The sequence below is a fragment of the Aedes albopictus genome, unplaced genomic scaffold, assembly GCF_035046485.1.
Source record: "Aedes albopictus strain Foshan unplaced genomic scaffold, AalbF5 HiC_scaffold_19, whole genome shotgun sequence".
Lineage (NCBI taxonomy): Eukaryota > Metazoa > Arthropoda > Insecta > Diptera > Culicidae > Aedes > Aedes albopictus.
Genome location: NW_026916969.1, coordinates 5396 through 28235, shown reverse-complemented (window position 1 = coordinate 28235; position 22840 = coordinate 5396). Strand labels below are relative to the sequence as shown.

The window sequence follows — 22840 nt, the reverse complement described above, 5'->3', positions numbered from 1 at the left end:
TTCGGCAGTACCTTGGTGTTGAAGTAGGACAGGATGAAGGAGGAGACTACTATATCAGCCAGCAGCGATATATCGCCGATGTCGTCAAATCTGCCGGTTTGGAGGATGCTAAAGTGTCAGCGATTCCACTTGATACAGGATATGAAAAGCAAGATCAAGATCCAAACGTTCTACCTGACAATCACGAATATCAACGTCTGATAGGGAAGTTACTGTTTATTGCTGTGAACTCACGCCCGGATATCGCTGCTTCCGTGTCTATCCTTAGCAGAAAAACCAGTAAACCTACTCAACGTGACTGGAACGAGGTTAAGAGAGTCATACGCTATTTAAAGGGAACCGCAAATCTGCAACTTCGCCTAAGTTACACTACCGACGGATCAGGACTGGTCGGTTATGCAGATGCCGACTGGGCGGAGTGTCGAGATGGCCGCAAATTGAATAGTGGCTTCGTATTCCAGTATAACGGTGGCACGATTTCGTGGGCGTGTCGCAAACAAGCTTGTGTGTCACTTTCGACTGCAGAAGCCGAATTTGTGGCTTTAGCGGAGGCCTCACAGGAAGCCCTATGGCTTAAACGATTGCTGACTGATTTAGGTGAGACTGTGACCACAGTTCGGATGAACGACGATAATCAAAGCTGTCTACGAATGCTCGACTGTGACAAGTTCAGCAACCGCACAAAACATATCGATACCAAGTATTACTTCACTAAGGACCTGAAGCAATCTGGAGTAATGGAGTTCCAATACTGCCCGAGTGAACTAATGAGAGCTGATCTTCTAACAAAGCCACTCGCAAGGATCCGGCTAGGTGTGCTGAGGAAGCTGTGTGGCCTTGATGTCATGATCTGAAGTTACGATCCACGTGTTGAGGAGGAGTGTTGGCGGATGGCAACACAGATCGTATGAGTAAATATAATACAAATTTGATGACGTTTTGTTTTAGTGTGTACCTTTCTGACTTGTTTATATTTTTGAATTCGCTCTCGATCATTCTGAAAAATGTAACCGCGTGCCGTTGAGCAAGATTGTTTTTTCCAAATCGTTTTTTCAATAAATACCCGTGTATTCCGTAATAAACTGCGTGTTTTCCGATCGATCCGAAACCTGCCTCTGCCCAACAAGCGCCGCTTCTTACGTTTTGCTCTCCGTCGACTTCCATGGCAGGATCCGTTTAGATTACCGAGCTATGAGAGTAGATGTCGTTTGATCCAGTTGGAAACTCTCCAGGCGCGCCGAAATATCGCCAGGGCAATGTTTGTGGCTGACACAATTCGAGGAAGAACAGACTGCCCAGCAATTCTGGCGGCAGTTGATTTGAACGTCCGTCCAAGAGCGTTACGAAACAATTATATGTTGAGATTACCGCTCCAACGAACCGACTACGGCCAGAATATTGCTATTCATGGTGCTCTTCGAGTGTTCAATAGGGCAGCAACCGGTTTCGATTTTAATTTGTCTCGTGCAACAATCAGACGTAATTTTTCTGTGATATTTTGTACAAATGCTGACGAATAGTGATTTTGTGTTTGTGTTATCTGTTGTTATAGTTGGTAGTATCAAATAGTTTTAACCATCATTGGGACAAAGTTGTCTGTTGATGTAAAGTGAATAAATAAATAAATCAGCAAAGCAAAAACCAGCAAAACGATTTGCCAAATTTTCAGCAATATGCTGGGATCCAGCACAACTTTGTGCCCTATCAGCACAAATTGCTGGATGTTTCAGAAAAATGTGCTGAAAATCAGCAATTTGTATTTCTGTCTTCTTCTTCTTCTTTTTTCTGGCCAACTAGCACCGTTCAGCGCCAGTTGTGTTTTACGTCGGCTGGGTCTAGGAGCTAAGCCTTAAATTCCGACGCCCCAGGAAGACAGCCACCACACCTGAGGACCCTACATATCGAACCCATCAACACATGGGCCGGGACCTACGGCTTTACTTCCTATCCGAGGGAAGACGTGATCACGGATTTTATGTCTCAGAAAACCCCATCGGCGTCGACGAGAATTGAACCCCGACCGACTGGGGTGAGAGGTAACCACGCTTACCACTACACTACCGACGCCGACATTTGTATTGCTGAATGCATTCAGCATGGCCAAATACAGCAAAATTTACTGGCTAGATGTCAAAAATGTTTAGGGTGTGGCCTATAGTCTTCAAGACTTTTCAATGGCACAAATGTGTATAACAAGCTTGGGTTCAGCAGGGCGACGGCCCATACAAATATCTCAAATATATAGTTTATTGCATTGCTAACTGGACTGCAACAAAGTGCGGAATCTCAAATAAAAGTGCGATATTGCATCAAATCGTTCCGGTGTCTTCACCGCACTTATTCGTCACGATACCGGAACGATCTGACGCAGAATCGCAGTTTTATTTGAGATTCCGCACTTTGTCGTCGCACTTATAACCGCGCAATGCGCAATATATGCCATACAAATAGATCCCATACAATCATTGTGATATAGAGGACCGGGTGCTAAGAATTGGCTTGTTTGGTATACGCGCAGAATCTTGAGCCAGCGTTGCCGGACAAAGGCATGCTCGATATGGCCCTTCTTGCTGGAGTACAGTGAAAGAAGCCGAGAGCACCGTTGGATATTTGGAACGTTGTCGACAGAACGAATCGTTCATTGCACGGTAAAAATTCTTCACGCTAGATGTAAGGGAAAAATCCCTTAACTATTCAATGTCGTAATCAACATGATCAGAAGTGCTTTTCCTTTGAGATCGCAATGCTGTCAGTGTTGATTTGAGGACCAAAACAAACCCACCAGAGAAATCAACAGAAAATCCCTTCGATTTGCACTACTGTAAAAAGCAATACGATCCAAAGTGAAAAGTTGTTGATTTGGTAATGACTGTTTTGGGCATGAAAGTAAATATAGATGACAGGTGGTAGAAAGTGCTTCGCTTCGATTCGCACCTCTCTAACAGATGTGAAGCAGTGTAGTGGTAAAATAGTTGATCGTGACTCTAAAGGTCCTGGTATCGAATCTGGGTGCGGCTGCACACATTTTTTTTAAATTTTAGTTTTGAAATCAAAACATTGTCAATAACGAATTGATGTGAAGTTACATTGAATTTGAAGAGGCATTGGATGTTCTTTATCAAATGATATGTAATTGATAACAAACGGTTTGAACAGTAGTGCGAATTCAAGTGCCAATCAGTTTATATCACAGTGCTGATTTTTTACCGTGTGGTTCATCGAGGAGTGCAGAGAGAAGTCTGCTATTCTGCTATTATCAACGCATCCCCTGGCTTTCGCCCATCTGCGTTGTCTTTTCACTAGGCAATACGTCTACCAATTGATGTTTATGGGCTTGCCGGACCAAGTCATGTAGCTAAGCCAAACACCCCACCTACAACTGTTGGGTAGGCACCATTGTCCCGCCCACTGGTCTTTTACAGCTAGTTGTAGGTGCATGTGTGCGTGTAAGTATTGGAGTGTGTGTCAGTGTTGGTGTATTGTAGGCGCCAACTCGTTCTAATCCACTCTGATAGCTAACACCCTATTGAACCATTACCCTTAAATTTCGCAATCTATGAAATAGAATGAGTTAAACGCCTGTAAAAAACAGTCAGTTAAATCAAACAAGGAATATTAGTATTAAAGCGAAGATACAACGAAGCAACGCCCCGAACCTCGAGAGCACAAACCCCAAGAACCAAATGACAAGCAGCGCCGATAAGTCGATCGACTGGCCACCATCAGTGAATAACCAATCGAGTAAACCCCCCAGCACAAACTGCCACCAGCTCTCCCGACCTGCGCCCAACAAATCCGAGGCACAGCCCAGCCTTAGCTTCACCTTAAAACCAAAATCTAGATTACAGAGCACAATACTTCCCAAGAAACCACGCAGCTCGAGCCGCAAATCACGCACAACACGGCACAAATAAGACAAACACTACCACGCCCGTACAACCGAAACCGACCTAGAGTAGAGAAGGGTCTCTTTCCACTCCAACCCGGACTCAACTGCACCCACAGGGCAGCGCACCTCACCCACACCGCACTCATTCATGCATCACTGTCCGAGCCGCACGGTGACCTGGGTTGAGTCTATCTGCATGACCTCGCCCAACCCGTAACGCAGAGTTTAAATCCCTCTCTTGCATTACAAAGTACTCCCTCTTCCCAAAAATCTGTGCGTGGTGTAGTGTCTACCTAATGGTTGTGTGCATAGGATATCTACCTACATAAAATACTATTCATTACAGTACCTAAATGTCTAGGTATGATTCATTATGTCTACCTAAGGTAGTATAAATACGGGTGGTCATAGGACCACAGAGCGGAGACTGCATAAGCCTTGGACTTGTCAACATCTTTAATATTCTTCTTTTGAAGGATATAAAAGTGGCGACGAGGATCAAGGAACGTGTAATTTCTTTTGAGTTATTCCGAAATTATTTCCTTTTTTTTTTTTTTCAGGATGTTGTAATAACAAAATGTTATTTTTGTGGAGAACGGAATTGTTCTTTTATGGTAGAATTGCCATTATATAGTGAACAGAATGTTCTTTTTGGCCGATGGTGCATTGACAAAATTGTCTTTTTGTTTTGGTAATAACGAAATGTTATTTTTTGTGGTGAACGAAATTGTTCTTTTGTGGCGGAATAAACATATGTTATGTTTTGGTGAATGGATTTGTGTTATTTGTAATTTTGGTAAAGTTGCTGATGTTGGGATAGCAAAATTGTCTTTTTGTTTTTGTAATTTTGTTAGCGAACAGATATGGTCTTTGAAAGTCAGTTTATTTGTGTTATCATTATTTTGGTGATGTATGTTATTTTTTGAAGTTTTCTAAAGGGGAAAGGACTGTAGTGTCTACCTAATGGTTGTGTGCATAGGATATCTACCTACATAAAATACTATTCATTACAGTACCTAAATGTCTAGGTATGATTCATTATGTCTACCTAAGGTAGTATAAATACGGGTGGTCATAGGACCACAGAGCGGAGACTGCATAAGCCTTGGACTTGTCAACATCTTTAATATTCTTCTTTTGAAGGATATAAAACGTGGTATAAATGAGATCTTAAGGCTGAAGAAATCGTCACCAATACAACCGCCAACACTGAGCACTCAATGATGTCGGCCTTATCAACGACGACCCCCTCAGTCCCAAACCCAATTATCCCACACTACCCAAGTAACCACCCTGCTGAAGCCGTAAGCACCGCACGCACAAAGCACACACACACCGACACGAACCACCCCACACAAACCACCAAGGCCGAACAAAAGCGGAGAGCGGTGCCACCACTGCTGAATCACGACTTTTTCAGTATAATTCAGCAATCGTAGATCCATTCCTCGACCCTACTCAGCCCTAACGGTCCATAGCAGTGCCTGTCAATATATGCGCCTCACACATGCAACCCCTACACCCTAACAGTATGGTCACTTGGGTATCCCTGGGTTTTGACATGATGGTCAGGGATCACAGCCATCAAAACGTTCCACACTTTATCAGGGCTTACGACCTGTAGACATGATGATTTCTCAATAGTTTCAAGCTCTTTCGGACCTTCCGCTATTGGAGACCATCATGGCTAGCGGTGTTATCGAGAAGTGCAGAGAGAAGTCAATACGAAAGGTAATGCTGCAGCGGTAGAGCGTGGAACGATACAAACAGGAGCGGACGTAGCAGACCCGCCTTTATTCGATAAGGGGGCATCCATTAAGTACGTCACAGTCCTAGGGGGGAGGGGAGGGGGTTGTGAAAGTTTGACGAGCCATGTATTAGGTATAGGAAAAACCTGTACGAAGGGGGAGGGGGGGGGGGGGGGTTCGAAAATTCCCAATTTTAGCGTGACGTAATTAATGGATGCTCCCTAAAAAAACGTTTGGAAGAAAGCTTAGTGCAAGAAAAAACGGAATTTCTAATAGAAATTCAACGTGCACCGAAATAGCTTCGTATCACGAGTTGAAATATGCTGGAAAATGGACGGGAGCCTCGGCGGACAAACATGAGGTGATTGAAAGATGGATGCAGCAGCACATCAATCAGTACCTGGACGGTGCGGAGAACGTGGATGCGGGAACCAATACAACGCAGGAAACGACAACGTCAAGGACGGATATGAAACAACTCCAATGTAGAGGACGGGGATGTCATCTACCAGCTCAAAAATAACAACGCAGGTGGTAAGGATGGTATCGTAGCTGAACTTAACAAGACAGGCAAAGAAAAGTTGGCCCATGCGCCTACTTCCGTTGTCGCACAAAGATACGCGCGTAAGAAGGTATGGAAAATAACGAAAATCCAGATGAGCTTTTCCGATAGCGTTCCGCTACCAGCCCTGCACAAGTTTCACTATATTCATTCATTAAAATTCGGCGTGCTGCCATGCCGGTCAGCAATCACGTGCTTTCAGAGCGTCGAACTTCCCGATAAATCAAATCGCTGGGTGACATTTCCAATATGCAAAGCTTCTGTTCTAAGGCGCGCAAATGTAACGCAGAAGCGATTAACGAGACACTACAGGTAATTAATGATACCTGCGTGTAGATAGAGATACTACCGCTTAGAACTGAGATGTTCGTTGTGAAATCGTTGAGAGCAGTATAAAAGAAATTACTTATCGTTGGGGTGTGTTGATTAAATCGGGTGCAGGATAACTGCACAGTTCAAATCTACGTGCGTCGTGATAATGTTAAAATATTACATTATAATTCTCTGCATTTTTCAAGCAACAGGGGGTAAGTATTTTCAACAAACTATGATAATTTATGTTTACTTACATAGTATTCAGTTCAATACCATGGATTCGGACCAGGTCAGCAGGATTGGGGCTTTGTCGAAGTACGACAGGGAGCTCATATGTTCTGGTGGTTGCTCTACGTTGCTGAGCTGAGCGTTGACCACTATTCTGAACGGCCGATTGTAATTTGGCTGCAAGGTGGACCTGGTGGATCTTCAACCGGTTATGGAAACTTTGAAGAAATCGGACCTGTGGATCTGGACTTGCACGAAAGACCGCATACATGGGTTAACCACAAGTGAGCTTATTGAACAGAAAATTTATTAATTATAACCGGTGTTTCTAGGTCAAGAACTGCAACGTTTTGTTCATCGACAATCCGGTTGGAACTGGTTTCAGCTATGTGGACGATCCATCATTGCTATCAAGCAATAACGAACAGATTGCTCAAGATTTGGTGACCTTGATGAAGCAGTTTTACGACGTCTTCCCAGAGTTTAGGGAAACACCCTTGCACATTTTCTCGGAAAGCTACGGCGGGAAAATGGCGGTCCAATTCGCATATCAACTTGATCGAGCTGTTAAAGATCGTTCGATAGTCAGTAACTTGCGATCTGTTGCTTTAGGAGCCCCATGGATTTCTCCGGAAGATTCGATTATGTCCTGGGGGGAATTTCTCCTAAACCTTGGGTTCGTGGACACCAAAGGCCACGCGGTGATTCAAAAAGCTGCAGAAAGCATTCAAACACTAATCCGCAACAACCAAACCAAAGCAGCAACTGATATTTGGAAAAATATGCAGCAAGTAGTGACGAAAGAGGCCATTGGGATCGATTGTTACAATGTATTGACTCCTCAGAAGTTCGCAAGTGCATCGCTCGTCAAAGAAGTTGATGAAGGCAAGTAGCAATTTTCTTTTCAACTATCGTAGCATAAATTGGAATCATCTTTTCTAGTTTTACAATACGGTGTAGATGACCTTCATATTGTGCATGCAACGGATAATTTGCACAAGTTAGATCAACTGATGCGAGGCCCCGTTGGCACTGCATTAGGTATTTCAAGCCATGTGCTATGGGGCTCTCAAAAGGATATGGTTTTCGACGCTTTACACGAGGATTTTATGAAACCAACAACGAAAGTGGTAGAAAAGCTACTCAATGACACGGATCTCAACATAATTATCTACACCGGACAGTTGGACCTGGTGGTGTCTACTCCCGGAACGGTTCGATGGGTTGAAAAACTGAGGTGGCCTGGGCGCGAAGGTTACCTCAGTGCACCGCGAGAAGGAATCGGCTACAAAGGAGTATTGGAAGGCTACGAAAAATGCTACGATAAGCTATCAATGTACTGGATAAATAGGGCTGGACACATGGCTCCTGTTGACAATCATCTAGCAGTGCAATATATATTGGAGAAACATGTCCTAGTTTGAAATGTGTGGTGTTTCTTTGCGAAAGAAAATCATGATTATGAACGTTAAGCCGTCAGAGAGCAATTATCATAACAATCATCTATTTTCGGCTAAAACAACAGGCATATCTGTTTGATTATACTAGAACTAACAATCTCGCCGACAGTACAGAAAAATCGAACGAGCAACCCTTTCGGGAGTCGCGAAAAACCTTTTTGATTCAAGATTATCAACTGGTATATGCATATGTAGTGTTAAAATCATGGTAAAAACCGACCAAACCAAAAACCATTTTCTAGCAACCATTCCCTCGAAAGCTTTTAATGACATATTTTGAGAATAAGGTTGCATTCCGGAATGCTGAGAAATGTTTATCTGGAGAATTGGAATGGATCATTATGAGAAACAAAAGCCTAGGGTTTGTTTTTTTTTTTGGGAATAGTGGTCTGGCATAGAACTCAATAAATAATAATGCCGTTTGGAATCAAAAAATAAAAAATTAAAAAAAAATCACCAAGGATCAACAAAGGAGAATTACAGCGTTTTTTATCTTCCAACAGTCCCTAACCTTACAATATTCAAAATAATAAGAACATGGATGGAGTGGACACACATTTGCGCAAAAATATGTACATTTTTTTCATAATGTATGATATTTATCAAAAAGCTATTATTAGCACAGTGTATAGTTAGCTTGTCGTTCCTGAGCACATAACTAAAAACACACGAATTTAAACATCCCTAGTAAGATGAATAGATACCCGCCCTCTATTTATAAATAGCTTTAGTTTTGATGAGGGTGTTTCCTGTACTCTTAGCAGCAATCTTGCGGGTCATGTAAGGCTATTTCGGACAGAAGTAGGATGTCATCGAGTCAATAGACTGCAAACTCAATTGGGTATGACGAACAGCTGTATTTATGTGACAACCAAATGTGTAACCAAACAAGAAAAAGATACAAGTAACTCACTTTGCTTGCTCTTCAGAACAATTACCTGCATTCACCACAGTAGGAAAATTTTCAATTTCCCTAACGCTGGTTGCATTACACGTCATCTGGATGCAAACAAAACGATGTGTAAACTCAGAAAAAAAAATGAGATCATAAACACTACTGCTGTAGATGGAGCCATCATCACCGTGCACTCTGGGAGAGATCCTTAAACGGAAAGCTGCTTCGTTTGCAGTGTCGGTTCGGCAGTCGGATTCTAGACATCCTGCTACTAGCGTTCTGCTGCGCTGCGATTGAACGGAACAAACTTTTGCACACTGACACATTTTTTTCTTTATTCCTATCTAGAATAAGTGAATCTAATCAGTGTTCGAAATTTATTCAGGTGAACAATTGGAAATAGATTGCAGTGACATAGAAAATAAAAGAATGTACTTTGATGTTTTTAGAGCAGTACCGTTGAGATAAAAACTGTTGCTTCATGTAATGTGCAATATAGGTGTAGAGAAAGAATGGTATCTTATTGTACTAAATTATGTTATTGGATAATCTGTTTGTTTATAGGAGGATGTATTTGAACGTTCTCGTAAGACTACGGAATTAATAAACCCTTGACTACACACATTTTCTCATTAATATGTTTATTATTATATGGATTGCGTGTATAACACTGTGACACGCATTATGTGAGTGACAAAAGTAATCAAACAGTAGTAAATAAAAACCCAAATAATTTACATGTAACGCATTCTTGATACAATCTCACCTTGGGTTCACACTCCGTCATCATGTTTCGTGTCCTTGTTTGGTTTGCCTGCATTACAGGAGGGAGGAGTCCTTTCAGAAACTGCTCTCCAGTCACTTTTTGCCATTGATCGATTCACTGTTTTTATCTTTGCTTGAAACTGTCTTCTGAACTGTTCTATGTTTGGCTTTTCTGAGTTTATCATTATCACCTTTAAAAGTGTCTTTGCTTGCTCGTCTGTTACTATTGTTCATTTTTCTTTGCTTCTGTTTTGGGTATTTACTGGACTATTAAACCACAAGAGTATGATAACGAGACTGAGAACTTTGTAGTGTTTTTGTTGTGTTTGATTCTTCACTGTTCCACAATTTCCAACGGTTCCGAACGTGCCGATTTGATCACCACACTAGGCGACGTTCCTTTTTTGGGGGGAGGCAATCGAATTACACACTTTAGCTGTTGCAGTTTTAAACAATTCCGGAGATAAAATTATATAAAGTTATTCAAAAGTCCATTTGATACATAAGAATGTTGACCATTTTTAAAACACTTTGAAGAATAACACGTTGATATAAGAAAATCAATGCATTTAGAATTAAGCTAAATGTGTCATTCAATGGTAAATTGTGTATGGTTTAATAAGATAACACATCATTACACAGTTTCATATAGTGGCGAGAATGTTACAGATATAATATCATATAATGGTAAATTCAGTTATAAAAATCATCATAAAGCAATAGATTACTGAATGAAATTACCTTCCCGGTCGGGCGAGTTCAAACTCGCATTATGTTTTCCCCGTACGTCCCTACGCCAGTATCCTCCGGCAACTTTAGCTAAAATCTGCATTGCTAGCGTCTGTTTTTGATGAACTTGTTGATGAAAGTAAAAAGAAGCTTGAGAAAATAAAGAAAGGGACATACGATTGGTAATAAAATAGTATAAATGCAAGAAGAAAAATGGCCATTTTTCTTATTTAGTAAAATAGATGTTTATGGTAAGGTAAATGAAATGATAAATATAATAATATAAGAACGGTGTGATATCAGTTCATTTAATAAACTTAGTATTTAGTTCAATCGTGTGAAAGTGGCATCTATATGGAATTGTCTAATTACATCATTTGGTAAAGCATATAATTCGAAAAACACATATACCATCGTTAAAATGCAACTCATATCATAGCATTGTAACCGGAAGCGCCAATATAACTGGGAGAATTCGCTTTCGGGTAAAATACTGACACAAAAGCGAACCCTCAAAAACCCGCCGTAGTTAGGAGGCTATTGCAGGGAATGCACCGCACAGTTCTTGGTTGTATTTTTTCGTCGCAGTTTTGTGTAGAACAGTTACTTTGCACGGTACCGTCATACCCGGAATCAAACCCATCCAAAACCTAAAGTTTCAAACGGACACATACACATATAGATTCTATTGAAGTTGAATGCAATTGATTAATGTTTAGTTTACTATGTTTTCTTTACGTTTACGTTAAGTTGAATGTTCTTGTTCTTCTCAGTTTCTTGATTAATGGCTACGTTTAGTGTGTCTGTGTTTTTCTGCCTTCACTATTAAGCTGTGATCAACTCTAGTTTTCCATTTGACCTACATAGCTTTAACGCTAGTTTTGTTACTCTGTATTTTGTCGAATAGTTGATACATATGGTTATATAGCATTCATAATCTGTAAAAAACATTATTGAAAAGAAAGAAAATATGGTTTTGATGATGTTTATATAGTTTGTCGAGAAACGAAAGGATTTATAAAATAAAGAAAAGGCACTTAAAACTAGCAATAAAAATAATAAAGTATTCAATATAGCATTTAATGGATTTCGAGTAGCATACTGGAAAATATCCTTATTAGATGAGTCAAAGTACACAATCAATCTCAAATTTCACAATGAAATACAGACCTACAGAAAGGGATAACAATTGATTCCAACCACCTAAACAAACCTTAATAAATTCATTTAGTTGATGAAATGTTATTTAAGCCATGATATTATAATTTTACAAACAAATTCGATGTGACCTAAAACTCCAGGAAAAAATAAATACTTACGATTTGCTGTGGAAATTGTATTTTTCAACTTAATAAGAAGAAATACTGTACGATTTTATGATCAATATAAATATTCTGCTGACTAGAACTAATATCATGTCCGGGTTAACTCAAACAACGGGGGAGATGGCTGCATATTTATTTAAAGCAGTGGCGTCTCGTAACCTCACTTTTTACCTGTTCAAGGACCCTAAAACTTGCATTTGCGCAGGATTCAGGATCAGAATCAAATTGCAAATGGACGGAAACGGCTACTCTCGTCATTTCCTACAAACTACAAGCAAATTTGTTAAGAAAATTCAATTATTTACATTCGTTGAACAGGTAGATTTGAGGTTAGGGAATCGCCACTGATTTAAAGTATACACACCGATTCTCCTTTTACACGGATATGTTCAAATGTGTAAAAAAAAATCAATGCAACATGGTCTTCCAGTCTTACTTTAACTTGATTCGTCCAGAAATCAAATTACTTATTTACATGATTTTTCCAAATTTGTATCAAAGACGTTTTGTTTACATTATACGAAGGTATTACTCGCGTAGAAAGAGAATCGGGTGTACATGCATTTTAGCAGCGTATATCCACCATTGATTAAACAAAACAACAGAAAAAGGCGTCGCCAAGACCGTTTCAATGCTGTAAAATTTGTTTACTACAAATATCGTGCCTTGTCCGAATACCGTGACCTTCAGTAGGGAAGGCGCTTTTCCGCTATAACGTCAGTTTTGAAGCATATAACTTAATTTTCTGTACGTGGTAAAATACGCTTAATACTATGCATGAAACACTGCGTTGTGTAATATCGTCAATAGAAAGCACTAGTGTGAAACGTCAAACGCAAAGAAAAATTATGCGCGCGCCTCTGGTTGTGAAAGTCACAACTATAAAGATTTAAAATGATCGTTAGAAGCGTGGTCGATGGAAATTTCGCCAGTGTTATGTCCGTTAGTGGGAAAGTGCTCAAAATAACAGACACTGTGTGATTGATTATGCACTTCACATGAATAATTAAATTCACACCCAGTTGAGTGATTCTTCGACTGAAATTTCTCCAGATTTGAAGACTTACTAGAATGATATTTTCGTATGTAGTGCATAACAACAAGTGTTGCAAGTTAGTCGAAAGTTTTAAATTTCGGCTAGAACACCAAACCATCACATCAGTTGAAAATTATAGTGATCTAAAGTGCGAGCCAACAATAAATCGTTGCCTATCGTTATCGTCAATCTTAGCAGTCAACTGGTAGGACTTATATTGCGCAGCTTTGAATTAAACGCTGTTGTGGTGGCAAAAGGTCAATTCTGATAGTGGATTATAGACGATTGACACTTCGAATCATCCCTATAACACACATACCAGTAGGTGCATGATGAAAAAAACCTGTATCTAAAGGGCGAACACGATGAAATTGCCACACAGAAAATATTGTATAACTTTTGATTGCGTTCGTCAAAACAGCTAATTTTTTGACCATGAATAGTATATTATATGTAGCTAATACCATAAAATTTTCATTAAAATCGGTTGAGTATTGGCGCATATATTGTCGATATCATAAAATGAGATTTTAGAAAACTTGTACACCCATTTCAAAAAATTATTTAGGCTATAACTTTTTTGTTACCTCATCAAAACGTTTGAAAATTTCACTCGATATTCTTAACATAGTATCAATTAAGTGGTAAAAATTTGATCGAAATCGGTTCAGTACTTTTTCTAGTAAATATCCAAAACTCAAATCGCTTCAAGGTAAATTTTAGGTACTTTTTGGAAACTTTAAATTCCGCGTGCACTATTTTGACTGTAGAACTGGTAACACTGTCACGATTTTTATAAAACTTTGACAGTGTAAAATTGTTGTGTTAAACTGTTTACAGTGAAAATTTCAGCCATTTTTGTTGAGTACTTTCAATGTAAGAGCAGTTTGAATTTCACTATACCAAAAATCACATCTGCTTATTGTGACATAGTGCGACATATATGACTATAACTTTTTAACGGTATGATCAAATTGAATGAAATTTTGACAAACTACTTCTACATACATACTTTACGTACAAAAAAAATTTCATTGAAATCGGTTCAGTATTTTTGGCGCCAGCGTTGAAACGGCAAAAAAGTGATATTTTCCAAAATGTTTGTTTGTACAAGATTCTCAAGTGGCAATTTTCTTGTTTCAACGATATCTCCGCCATTACGCAACCGATTTTAATGAAAATTTTATGGTATTAGCTACACATTATATACTATTCATGGTAAAAAATTAGCTATTTTGGCGAACGCAATCAAAAGTTATACAATATTTTCTGTGTGGCAATTTCATCGTGTTCGCCCTTTTGTAATGTTGTCTTAAACATTGTAGCATTGATTAATAAAACGAAACACATTACATTGTCAGTTTTTTTGTTTTAAACCAGAGACAAAACTATTCATGTCCAATATCGTGAACTGATACTGTAGCTTCGCATTAAGCTTTGTCGTGTTTATTCTTACACCTCGCCGAATGCCTCATGGCTAGTTTGGTTTCATATTGTAAATTTAAAACAACTACCATTTGCTTAACCCTCCAAAGATGTTAAGCAAGACGCACCACTATAGCGTAGTTCTCGTTCAGCGAACCTGTTTGGGTTAAAACAATAAGATACATAGAATAATTGGTCGGCGTTCGGTCAGAGTGGACTACGCGGTTTTTTGGATAGTTAAGAATATGCGAGGGAATTCGAAAACTCTGAACTTTTCGTCATTATTTTGAAGCAGATGTTTTGCTACATAAAGAAACTATAGTATTTCGGACAAAAATGCACTACATTTGACATTCCAAGTTCTTGCAGGGCATTTTCCCGAAATCTTTGAAAACAGATGGTCCGGTCTGATTTAACGCCGGCCAATTGTCCCTCGAATTCTATTTCCATATAGTCCACGTCTATTTTGGGCACAACATGAATTTAATTCCCGCCAAACCTGATACTATGGTGTATAGGATGGTCAAAATTTTTAATTTGACCGTAGTTGTGTGTTCGAAAAGTCGGTCAAATTCTTCACAACATAAAACAAAATCATGTTTTCAAAGCACGATTTAGTAGAACGCTTTTAAGTTGAGATAGATGTAGCTTTGGGATAACGACTACAATATTTATGCCTTCCAGATCATAGAACGCCATCACATTGCAACGAAGAAATATTTCGCTGTGTATGTGAAATACGATTTTTCGTATGCATGAGAAAATCCACGCACACATTTGCCTGGGACGAAGACAATTGATGGCTTACAGTTGACCAAAGAGAAAGTGTAATTAATTGAGCAGCTTTCGCTGCTTTCCACAGCAGTAAAATCCAAATGCCATAGAGCTTTTGTGGTGTATGGATTAAAGGTCAGGTCAATAAGTGAATCTGGTGAAGTGAAATTTGAACGATGATGAAGAAAATTTGGCTAGCTGCTGATTCGGTGCGGTTGCCATCGTCATTCGCAAAACAAGAAAAATTGTGAAGTCGTGAGTGGAGTGACATTGAAACACGAAATTTTGCGTAATTATTCAAGATCAAGTTACAGTGCTGTCTGTGTTGTTTATTAATAGTCTAGGTCTTTTTGCTTCCCTCTGAGTCATTGCTAAGTTTAGTTGGAATATACTTTATTATCGGCTATTTTCATCTGATATGACGGGAATTAGCGCATATGACGAAATGAATGTTTACCCTATGTAACATTTACTACTTATGTTTTGTCCACTAAACGCAACATTAACCTAACTGGTATCCGATGTTGAACCAACAGTGACCCAGCATTCGGTAAAATTTGGTCCGACATTGACCTAACATGCAGTAGCTAGTCATTTGAGGGGCAATTCATTAAATTGACAAGAACTTGCTTCTCATTTGATGGGTGCTCTGATTGACAGAAAGCGTTCGAAATATGTTTGGAAGCAAAAATGTCTGAGAAGATTTGTTGGTTACTGCTGAAATGCACGAGCTGAATTTTAACACCCAAAATATGATATTCTTGAAACACATATCTAAAATAACCTACTGTATAATCTTTCCTGGAGTTTGTTTAGGCTTATTTTTATCATAACAAGTAAATATACATTCCATATTTGATCAAATATAATTATGATTATAAGGATTGTGCTTGTAAACCATAAAAATCTTAATTAGACAATATATAATAAAAACAGAAGAGATTTAAAAAGTTTTAAAATCATGTAGGTCAATATTTTTACGCTACACAGGATCAAGGTATATATTAACGATAAGGTGAAAATAGGAAGCATAAAAATATGTAACACAGGTACGCTCGAATAGATAAAATGGTTAAAACAAACAAAAAGTAAAACACAAAGGACAACAGAAGAAACCAAATGGTGACAACAAGGAAACAATGATGAGAAAACATGTACACAATGGCACCTACCTTAACATTTTACAGATTTGGAAGGGGGAGTTAGTCGTCGTCGGGTGAGTTCAGCATTCGACTGTGGTACGCACAATTAGCGTACGCTTGGTTAGTTTTTGTCCGGTCCCTGGCCACCCTGCTGCTGGCCAGGCTGTCCACCTTGCTGTCCCGGATATCCTCCCCCGTACGGATAGCCTTGGTACCCTCCAGGTTGTCCTCCGGCGGCTGCCGCCCCCGCGTAGTACTGCTGGAACTGTTGGGCATTGAAACCTCCGGCCGCCTGCTGGGCTGCCATCTGCTGGGGATTGCCTCCACCGGCACCTCCAGGTGCTCCACCTGCACCGCCAAATTGCTGTCCAGCAGCACCTCCCGGTTGGCCTCCGCTACCAGCTCCAGACGGCACAGCCTATTATCGTAGTAATTACGGAAATAAAAAGGAGAAAAGAACAAATTCCACCGTCGAATCGAACAGATCTAAAAGTTAGTATACGTGGGTTTCCGTTGGTAGTCCAGCGGTCACTTATACCTTGTTAGCAGCGATTTGCTTTTCAATTGCTTCGGCCTCGTCGATCCTACCGAGCCGTCGGTAGTACTCGGCCCATTCGGCACTGTAGTCGGCTTGACCACCACCGCCTCCGCCACCGCCACTCGCTTGCTGGGCTCCGGCATTGCTCGTTGCAACCACTGATGTACCTTGGACAGTTTGATTAGCTAATTGGGTTCGAAATCATAACGGTAACGGAAACAAAGGGGGAGCAAAAAATCGCCCGCGAATCGATTGACACAACCAATAAAAATTCACAAACCAAAGTTAACAGAAACCAATATGAAATTGTTAATGTTTGAAAGGACCGATTGTAAAAAAAGGCAGTCCGAGAGAAAAGAAGATGACAACAAGTTGCATCGGTTAGAATATTGTTATGTTCAGTTTGGAGCAGTGGTTTTCAACCTTAACCGTATTAGGCATCTCCCTCCCCTATGATCAATTCCAGAAACAGTATGAGGCCTGACAGTATGAGAAATACCTAAAATGATAACGTTAACAGCTGACTCACCATTTCTACGAGAAAAAAAAAATACGAAAGTAGGTGTGAGTCGATAGAGGCCCTCTGTTGTTCACTTTTCGGACAGAATTTAAGCTTCTGAGCCAAAACAGGAATATGACGACGAGCATTTGTTACATTAAGGCTCAAGCATTCGTCATCATTTCTCCGAAATCGAAAAGCAGTTTTTTCGCTGTAAATGAAATTAATGATTATGAAAATGTATTCACTGTATTCCTATCCTCATGAGAAATACAGTGAATTCGTTGCAAAAACTTTAGTTTAGAACGAGAAAACTGCTTTTAAAAATTTGATGTTGATGATTATTTCAATGACGAATTGTTCCACGTTAAGGATATAGTTTTTACACGAGCACTTGAAACACATTTCTACATGGTCCTATACTGCCGGTGGACGCATAAATGTCCCACGTGCAAAAACAGACAATCGAGAAAATCGCGTCCAAAGTTCAAAAAAGTAAATTGTCCCAACTATGAAGTATAAGTGCCGAAACGTGTTCTAACATCAACCAATTTCGAGTTTGAGCACTAATTTTTGTGTTAGGGCGATTTTAATGTTCCATAGGATTTCCAATGAAACGTGACGCTTATGTGTCCACTTTTTAGAATGTGACAAATCGGCGTTTTTCGACAATTTACGGAACAAACTACCTGTTTTTATTTCCCTATGTGATAGTACACTATGATTCATGTTCATAAGCTGCAAAATCTCAATATTGCCAAAAATGCACATGGGACCGTTATGCTTCCACCGGCAGTATAGACGGTATGCGATGGATCTTCTCTGTCAACTCAGACATTTAAAATAAAATGTGAAACGCCAAAAGTACAATAAGGAAAGTGCATGTTGATAGGCAGGATGAAGTTTAATAAATTTTTCCTAAAAAAACATTGTTAGGTAATTGTTAAATCCATAATGACATGACATAAAAGAGAAAATCGAAATGTGTCAGCCTTAGTATGTCTACACATAGAAATGAGGAGGGGGTCTAATATGGCCTATGTTGGCGTTGGGTCTACGCAGTTTATGGACATAATTTAAAACCCTGGAAGCCGGAGCAACCCAAACTCCACAATTCTTTCAAAATAATAAAATGAATCCGTTAGAACTCTAGAACATATTCCGGTGAACATTTTGGATGTATTCTTTAGAAAATCATTAGGATACATCACGATTTTTCAAATTACCGAGTAACATTTCAGAGCATAGACCCCATCATCATAAATTGGACTTAGATTACAAGATTCCGACATTAACAAGCGAAATTTCGAAACTCCCGCCGAACACTTTTGCATTCCATTGAAACATTCAACACCTCAATTTGAATGACGGACAATCTATTCAAATGTTATAATTCTCCTAGAATCCGCAAAATGATTCACCACCCCCCGGTTGAAAACCACTGATTTAAATGGCTCATGTTGGAAAAAGTTGGTTCGACACGGAAATGATTCTGCGTGCGAATATCGCAACCGAAATTACCTTGTGTCGTTTGGACCGTCGCTGCCACCGCTGCCGCCGCACCCTGTTGCGAAGCCGCCGCCTGTCGTGCCTTGACCTGTTGTTCGATCATCTCCGCCTCTCGGTGCATTCCCATTTGTCTGGAAGAGGATGAACAAGATCGATTCAGATGCCCGGAGGAGTTTGAGGAAGGCTGCATCGGTACTAACCGATAGTATTCAATCCACTGCTGGGAGTAGTCCGCCTGGCCACCGCCGCCGCCGCCGCCAGGCTGCTGTTGCTGTTGGACAGCCGCAGCGGACGCCGGACTGGCTTGTACCTGCGGGGTTTGATCCCACGACTGCTGTTGGTAGCCACCCCAGCTCTGACCGTAAGCATTCTGCTGGCCATTGTTCTGATACTGTTGGGCGGGAGCAGTCGAGGTACCGACGTAGACCAGATTGATCTCCATGTTGATCTTGTCCTGGATCAATCGCTTGGCTTCCTCGATTTGGTGTGGTTCACCCTTGGTGGTGAATGTTTTCTCGTTCGTCTGGTTAGCGGACGCCTTGCGATCCATTTCTGTGTGTGCTCCAGACTGCTGGTTGATCTGCTTGATCGTGTCTCCACCGCGACCGATGATAATCTATTGGAAGATTCGATAATTGTAGGTTAAGGTGTCTCACAATACATAAAATACCGAACATTAAGTAAACTTTTTGACATTTTGGTTTTAGAGCCGATGTCCAAAGGAGTACAAAAATCAATTTTAATCAACGAAAGGATACTTACACCACACTTGTTAACCGGAACCGTGAACGTGTACTCTTCTCGTGTGACTTGCGGACCACCGAAATCGTTTCCATACTGTCCACTGTTGCCGTTGTCGTGGTTATCACGGCCACCGCGATGCTGTCGATCTCCCCGATCGCCACGGTCATCCCGATCACCACCTCGACCTCCTCGTCCACCGCCGCCTTGCTCTCGGCGTTGGACGCTCTCAATCAGCTCCTCGATCATTCGTTTTCCCTCTTCGACCTGAGCCCTGGACCCTTGCACGATGCATCGACGGTCACCCGGTCCGTCGCCACGACCCTGGATGAACTGCAGCTTGCAACCAGATTCGCCCTGGATCTTCTTGATCATGTCACCTCCTTTTCCGATGACGACGCCAACTGCCGATTTCGGAACGAAGACTTCCGCCTGTTCGGTTCCGTTCATTGGTGCCTGCTGTTGTTGCTGTTGCCGCTGGGCGTTGTAGTTATCTTTTTCCTGGATAAGCTCAAAGACCAGCTGTTTGGCATGCTCCACCTTTTGTGGGTCGCCGGAAATACGTAGGGGTTTTTCCATTTCTTGTCCTGGTCCATCCTGGATGATGACCATCTTGGCTCCGGATTTCTCCTGTAGTTGTTTGATTGTTTCTCCTCCTTTGCCAATGATCAGTCCCACCTTGGAACCGGGGATCATGATCTCCTGGAAGGGTTGGTTGTTAAAGTTTCCTGGGCCTCCGCCGAATCCTCCGCGGCCACCGCCTCCATGGTTGCCATTGTCCATTGGGCCATTGTGGCCACCGCCTCCCTGTTGGTTCACCATTTTGCTAATAAGGTCACGTGCTCTCTGGACTGGATCTTGTGCTCCTCCGGCGGGTTGGTTCGAGTTTGAGTTGTTGTTGATTTGCGACAAACGTGCGGCTACGGCTGCAGCTTGAGCAGCGGCTTGCATAGCAGCTGGACTCATGCCAGTCGGCGAATGGGCATTATTATAATCGGGCTGTCCACCAAACTTTTTCGATTCTGGTCCCGAGTCGTCCTCAATCGATCTCTTAACCGGTTGGTTACCACCCGGGTGTATTTTAGCGGCAATCTTTTTTTGGGGGAAACAAATGTAATAATTTGGAACAACGTCAATGCCTAGTTTGCTATCACTATCTTTGTTAGAACTGCGTTCCGCTGTCGTCAATAAACAGTTAGAAATGTAACGTTAAATACTCCTACACACAGATAACGTCTCAATCGAAATTGGTTGGCTGCTTTACAAGTTTTGACACATTTTTATCTTAAATTTCTGATACCTGAATACCAAACACTACACACTACTATCGAATATGCCGACGACCATAAATAACAGGAAAAACTGTTCGAGATAGGTATGTTAAAATGGAGCTCGCACTAAACCAAATAGCGGTGTTAAGGATAAGGTCATTTACCTTATGGCCTTGAAGAAAAATCGTCTACTAACTGTATTTCCAGGTTTTAAACGTCGCAAATTGCTACCATCATTCTTTTTACCTACGCATTTGTAAGGAAAATCGAAAAAAAGGATCCTTACGAACAAGAAAAAAACTAAGCCACCATCCCGTTATTCTAGACCGCAACGAGCCAACCAACTAACCAAAAGCCTCCCGTTCCCCAATCCCCCCTCGCTACCCCACATCCTGTGTGTGCTGTGCCTCGCCCATCTCCAACGCCGCAACCATGTTGGATCGGAGCTGCTGCGATGGGAAACGAAGAGCACGAGCGAAGTAGCTACCCACCACCGCTAGCATTATCGATTTTTCGCCTGCTGTGTTCACTTTTGTTCGTTCTCGCCGCACTTGTACTTGTACCTAGCAGCACAGGCAGCGGCCGCCATTTTCCCGGTTTCGATCGAGACGCTCTGCATGCATTTTAAAATTTTCAGCACGCCTTCTCCCCCGGGAACGAACGGGAAAGATAACACGCAGAAAATGGTCTACCCGCGTTGCTGAATCAGTCGACGTTAGAAAAAATCTTCTACCTACGCCTGCCCCCCATTACTCACTTGTTTAGCTCTCTGTAAAGCGGCTGCAAATGCTGACGATTGACTAAAATTTTGCGAGTTCTGGTTGGAAAAATCACTCATTATTAAAATAAATAAACCAATAAAGTAAAAACGGTCCTCGCACGGAAATTGCACTCCCAGAACACCACAGTCTCGCACAAAACGCGCTTTTTCGTCGCCGTCGTAATTAGCGAGCTACTCTTTTTGTCCGTTTATCGTCACTCCGTCGTCGCTGTGGCAGCCGTCTATCGCTACTTTTTATTCCTCTTCTTCTTGGCACTGAATAAAATTCCTAACGTCGGGAAAGGGATTTTTCACTTCTTTTGGACCGTTTTTTCATCGGAACGGGTTTTTGTTTCCTCGGGAATCACTAATGCCGGAACGCGAAACTGAAGAGAAAACCGTTTTTCCGGGTGGAAAACTTAACAAAAAACTAAAGAAAAAAGGTAGCGCTGCTGCTGCTGCTGATGGATGAATAATCTGCTGCTACTGCTGCTGGGCACGGGTATGGACACAATTTTTCCGCACATCACACAAGAAGCACGACCAACCACTCACGGCAAGAGAAAACTGATGAATGACGCGGCGATCGGCTTTCGATTCGTGATGGGGCGAACCGCGGCCGGGCGAACTCTGGTGGTGGGTTTGGACCAAGATTGTCGAAATGGATTTACTACCGACACGGGCGAAATCCGAAACGTCATCGATTTCGCCCACACGGAAAATAAAGATTACTATTTTTTGGGTTTAAAATACACGGTTTATTTTACCCAACACGCTAAGATCAGTTTACCTATTTTTCTAAAATATGGGTAAATTTTATTCAAATTTGCGTAAACTTTACGCAAATATGGGTAAATAAAACTCATATTTTGGAAAAGTGCACATCCGCATTTAAAGGTAAAATTAACCCATATTTGGGTTACAATTACTCATATTTGTGTCCACATTACCCATATTTGAGTTTTGTATCATTTACGCATATTTGCGGTTGTGCACTTTTTGGAAAAAAGGTAAACTGATCTTAGCGTGAAGAGTAGATCTACACTACACTGAAAGACGGCTTGCAGTTTGTCATTATTGATGGTTTCCCTCCTTATCTCGCGTTCGATAAGGGGGGAAACCGTCAACAATGACAACTGATTTGAATCCGTCGCGGATGAAACCGTCGCCAGAGTCGTCGCAGCCAATCAGCAGGCGGGAGTCTGACGTTTCTCCGATCTCACTAACAC

At 41.1% G+C, this 22840-nt stretch overlaps 2 protein-coding genes across 6 annotated transcripts; one reads left to right on the top strand and one right to left on the bottom strand.

The window, feature by feature from the left end:
* The first annotated feature begins 5814 nt into the window (after positions 1-5814).
* On the top strand, positions 5815-10293 carry LOC109623333 (retinoid-inducible serine carboxypeptidase-like). 2 transcript variants are annotated; one of them, XM_062843395.1, is made up of 4 exons: positions 5815-6726; positions 6804-7015; positions 7075-7627; positions 7685-10293. In XM_062843395.1, the coding sequence occupies exons 1-4, from the start codon at positions 6678-6680 to the stop codon at positions 8164-8166; spliced, it is 1296 nt and encodes a 431-aa protein (XP_062699379.1). In that variant the 5' UTR covers positions 5815-6677; the 3' UTR covers positions 8167-10293. The 2 variants fall into 2 exon arrangements, with proteins under 2 accessions (XP_062699379.1, XP_019933431.3); XM_020077872.3 differs by having other exon boundaries at positions 6780-7015.
* Positions 9040-22198, bottom strand: LOC109426924 (far upstream element-binding protein 1). Of its 4 annotated transcripts, none has more exons than XR_002134086.4 (7): positions 21609-22198; positions 19602-20672; positions 19040-19455; positions 18852-18970; positions 16832-17016; positions 16324-16711; positions 9040-11529 (listed from the first exon to the last, which is right to left on the bottom strand). XR_002134086.4 is itself a non-coding variant. In XM_019702484.4 (6 exons), the coding sequence occupies exons 1-6, from the start codon at positions 21687-21689 to the stop codon at positions 16415-16417; spliced, it is 2169 nt and encodes a 722-aa protein (XP_019558029.2). In that variant the 5' UTR covers positions 21690-22198; the 3' UTR covers positions 16319-16414. The 4 variants fall into 4 exon arrangements, 1 of the variants encoding a protein (XP_019558029.2); XR_002134087.4 differs by having other exon boundaries at positions 16832-16998; XR_002134088.4 differs by having other exon boundaries at positions 16832-16989.
* Positions 22199-22840: the final 642 nt, after the last annotated feature.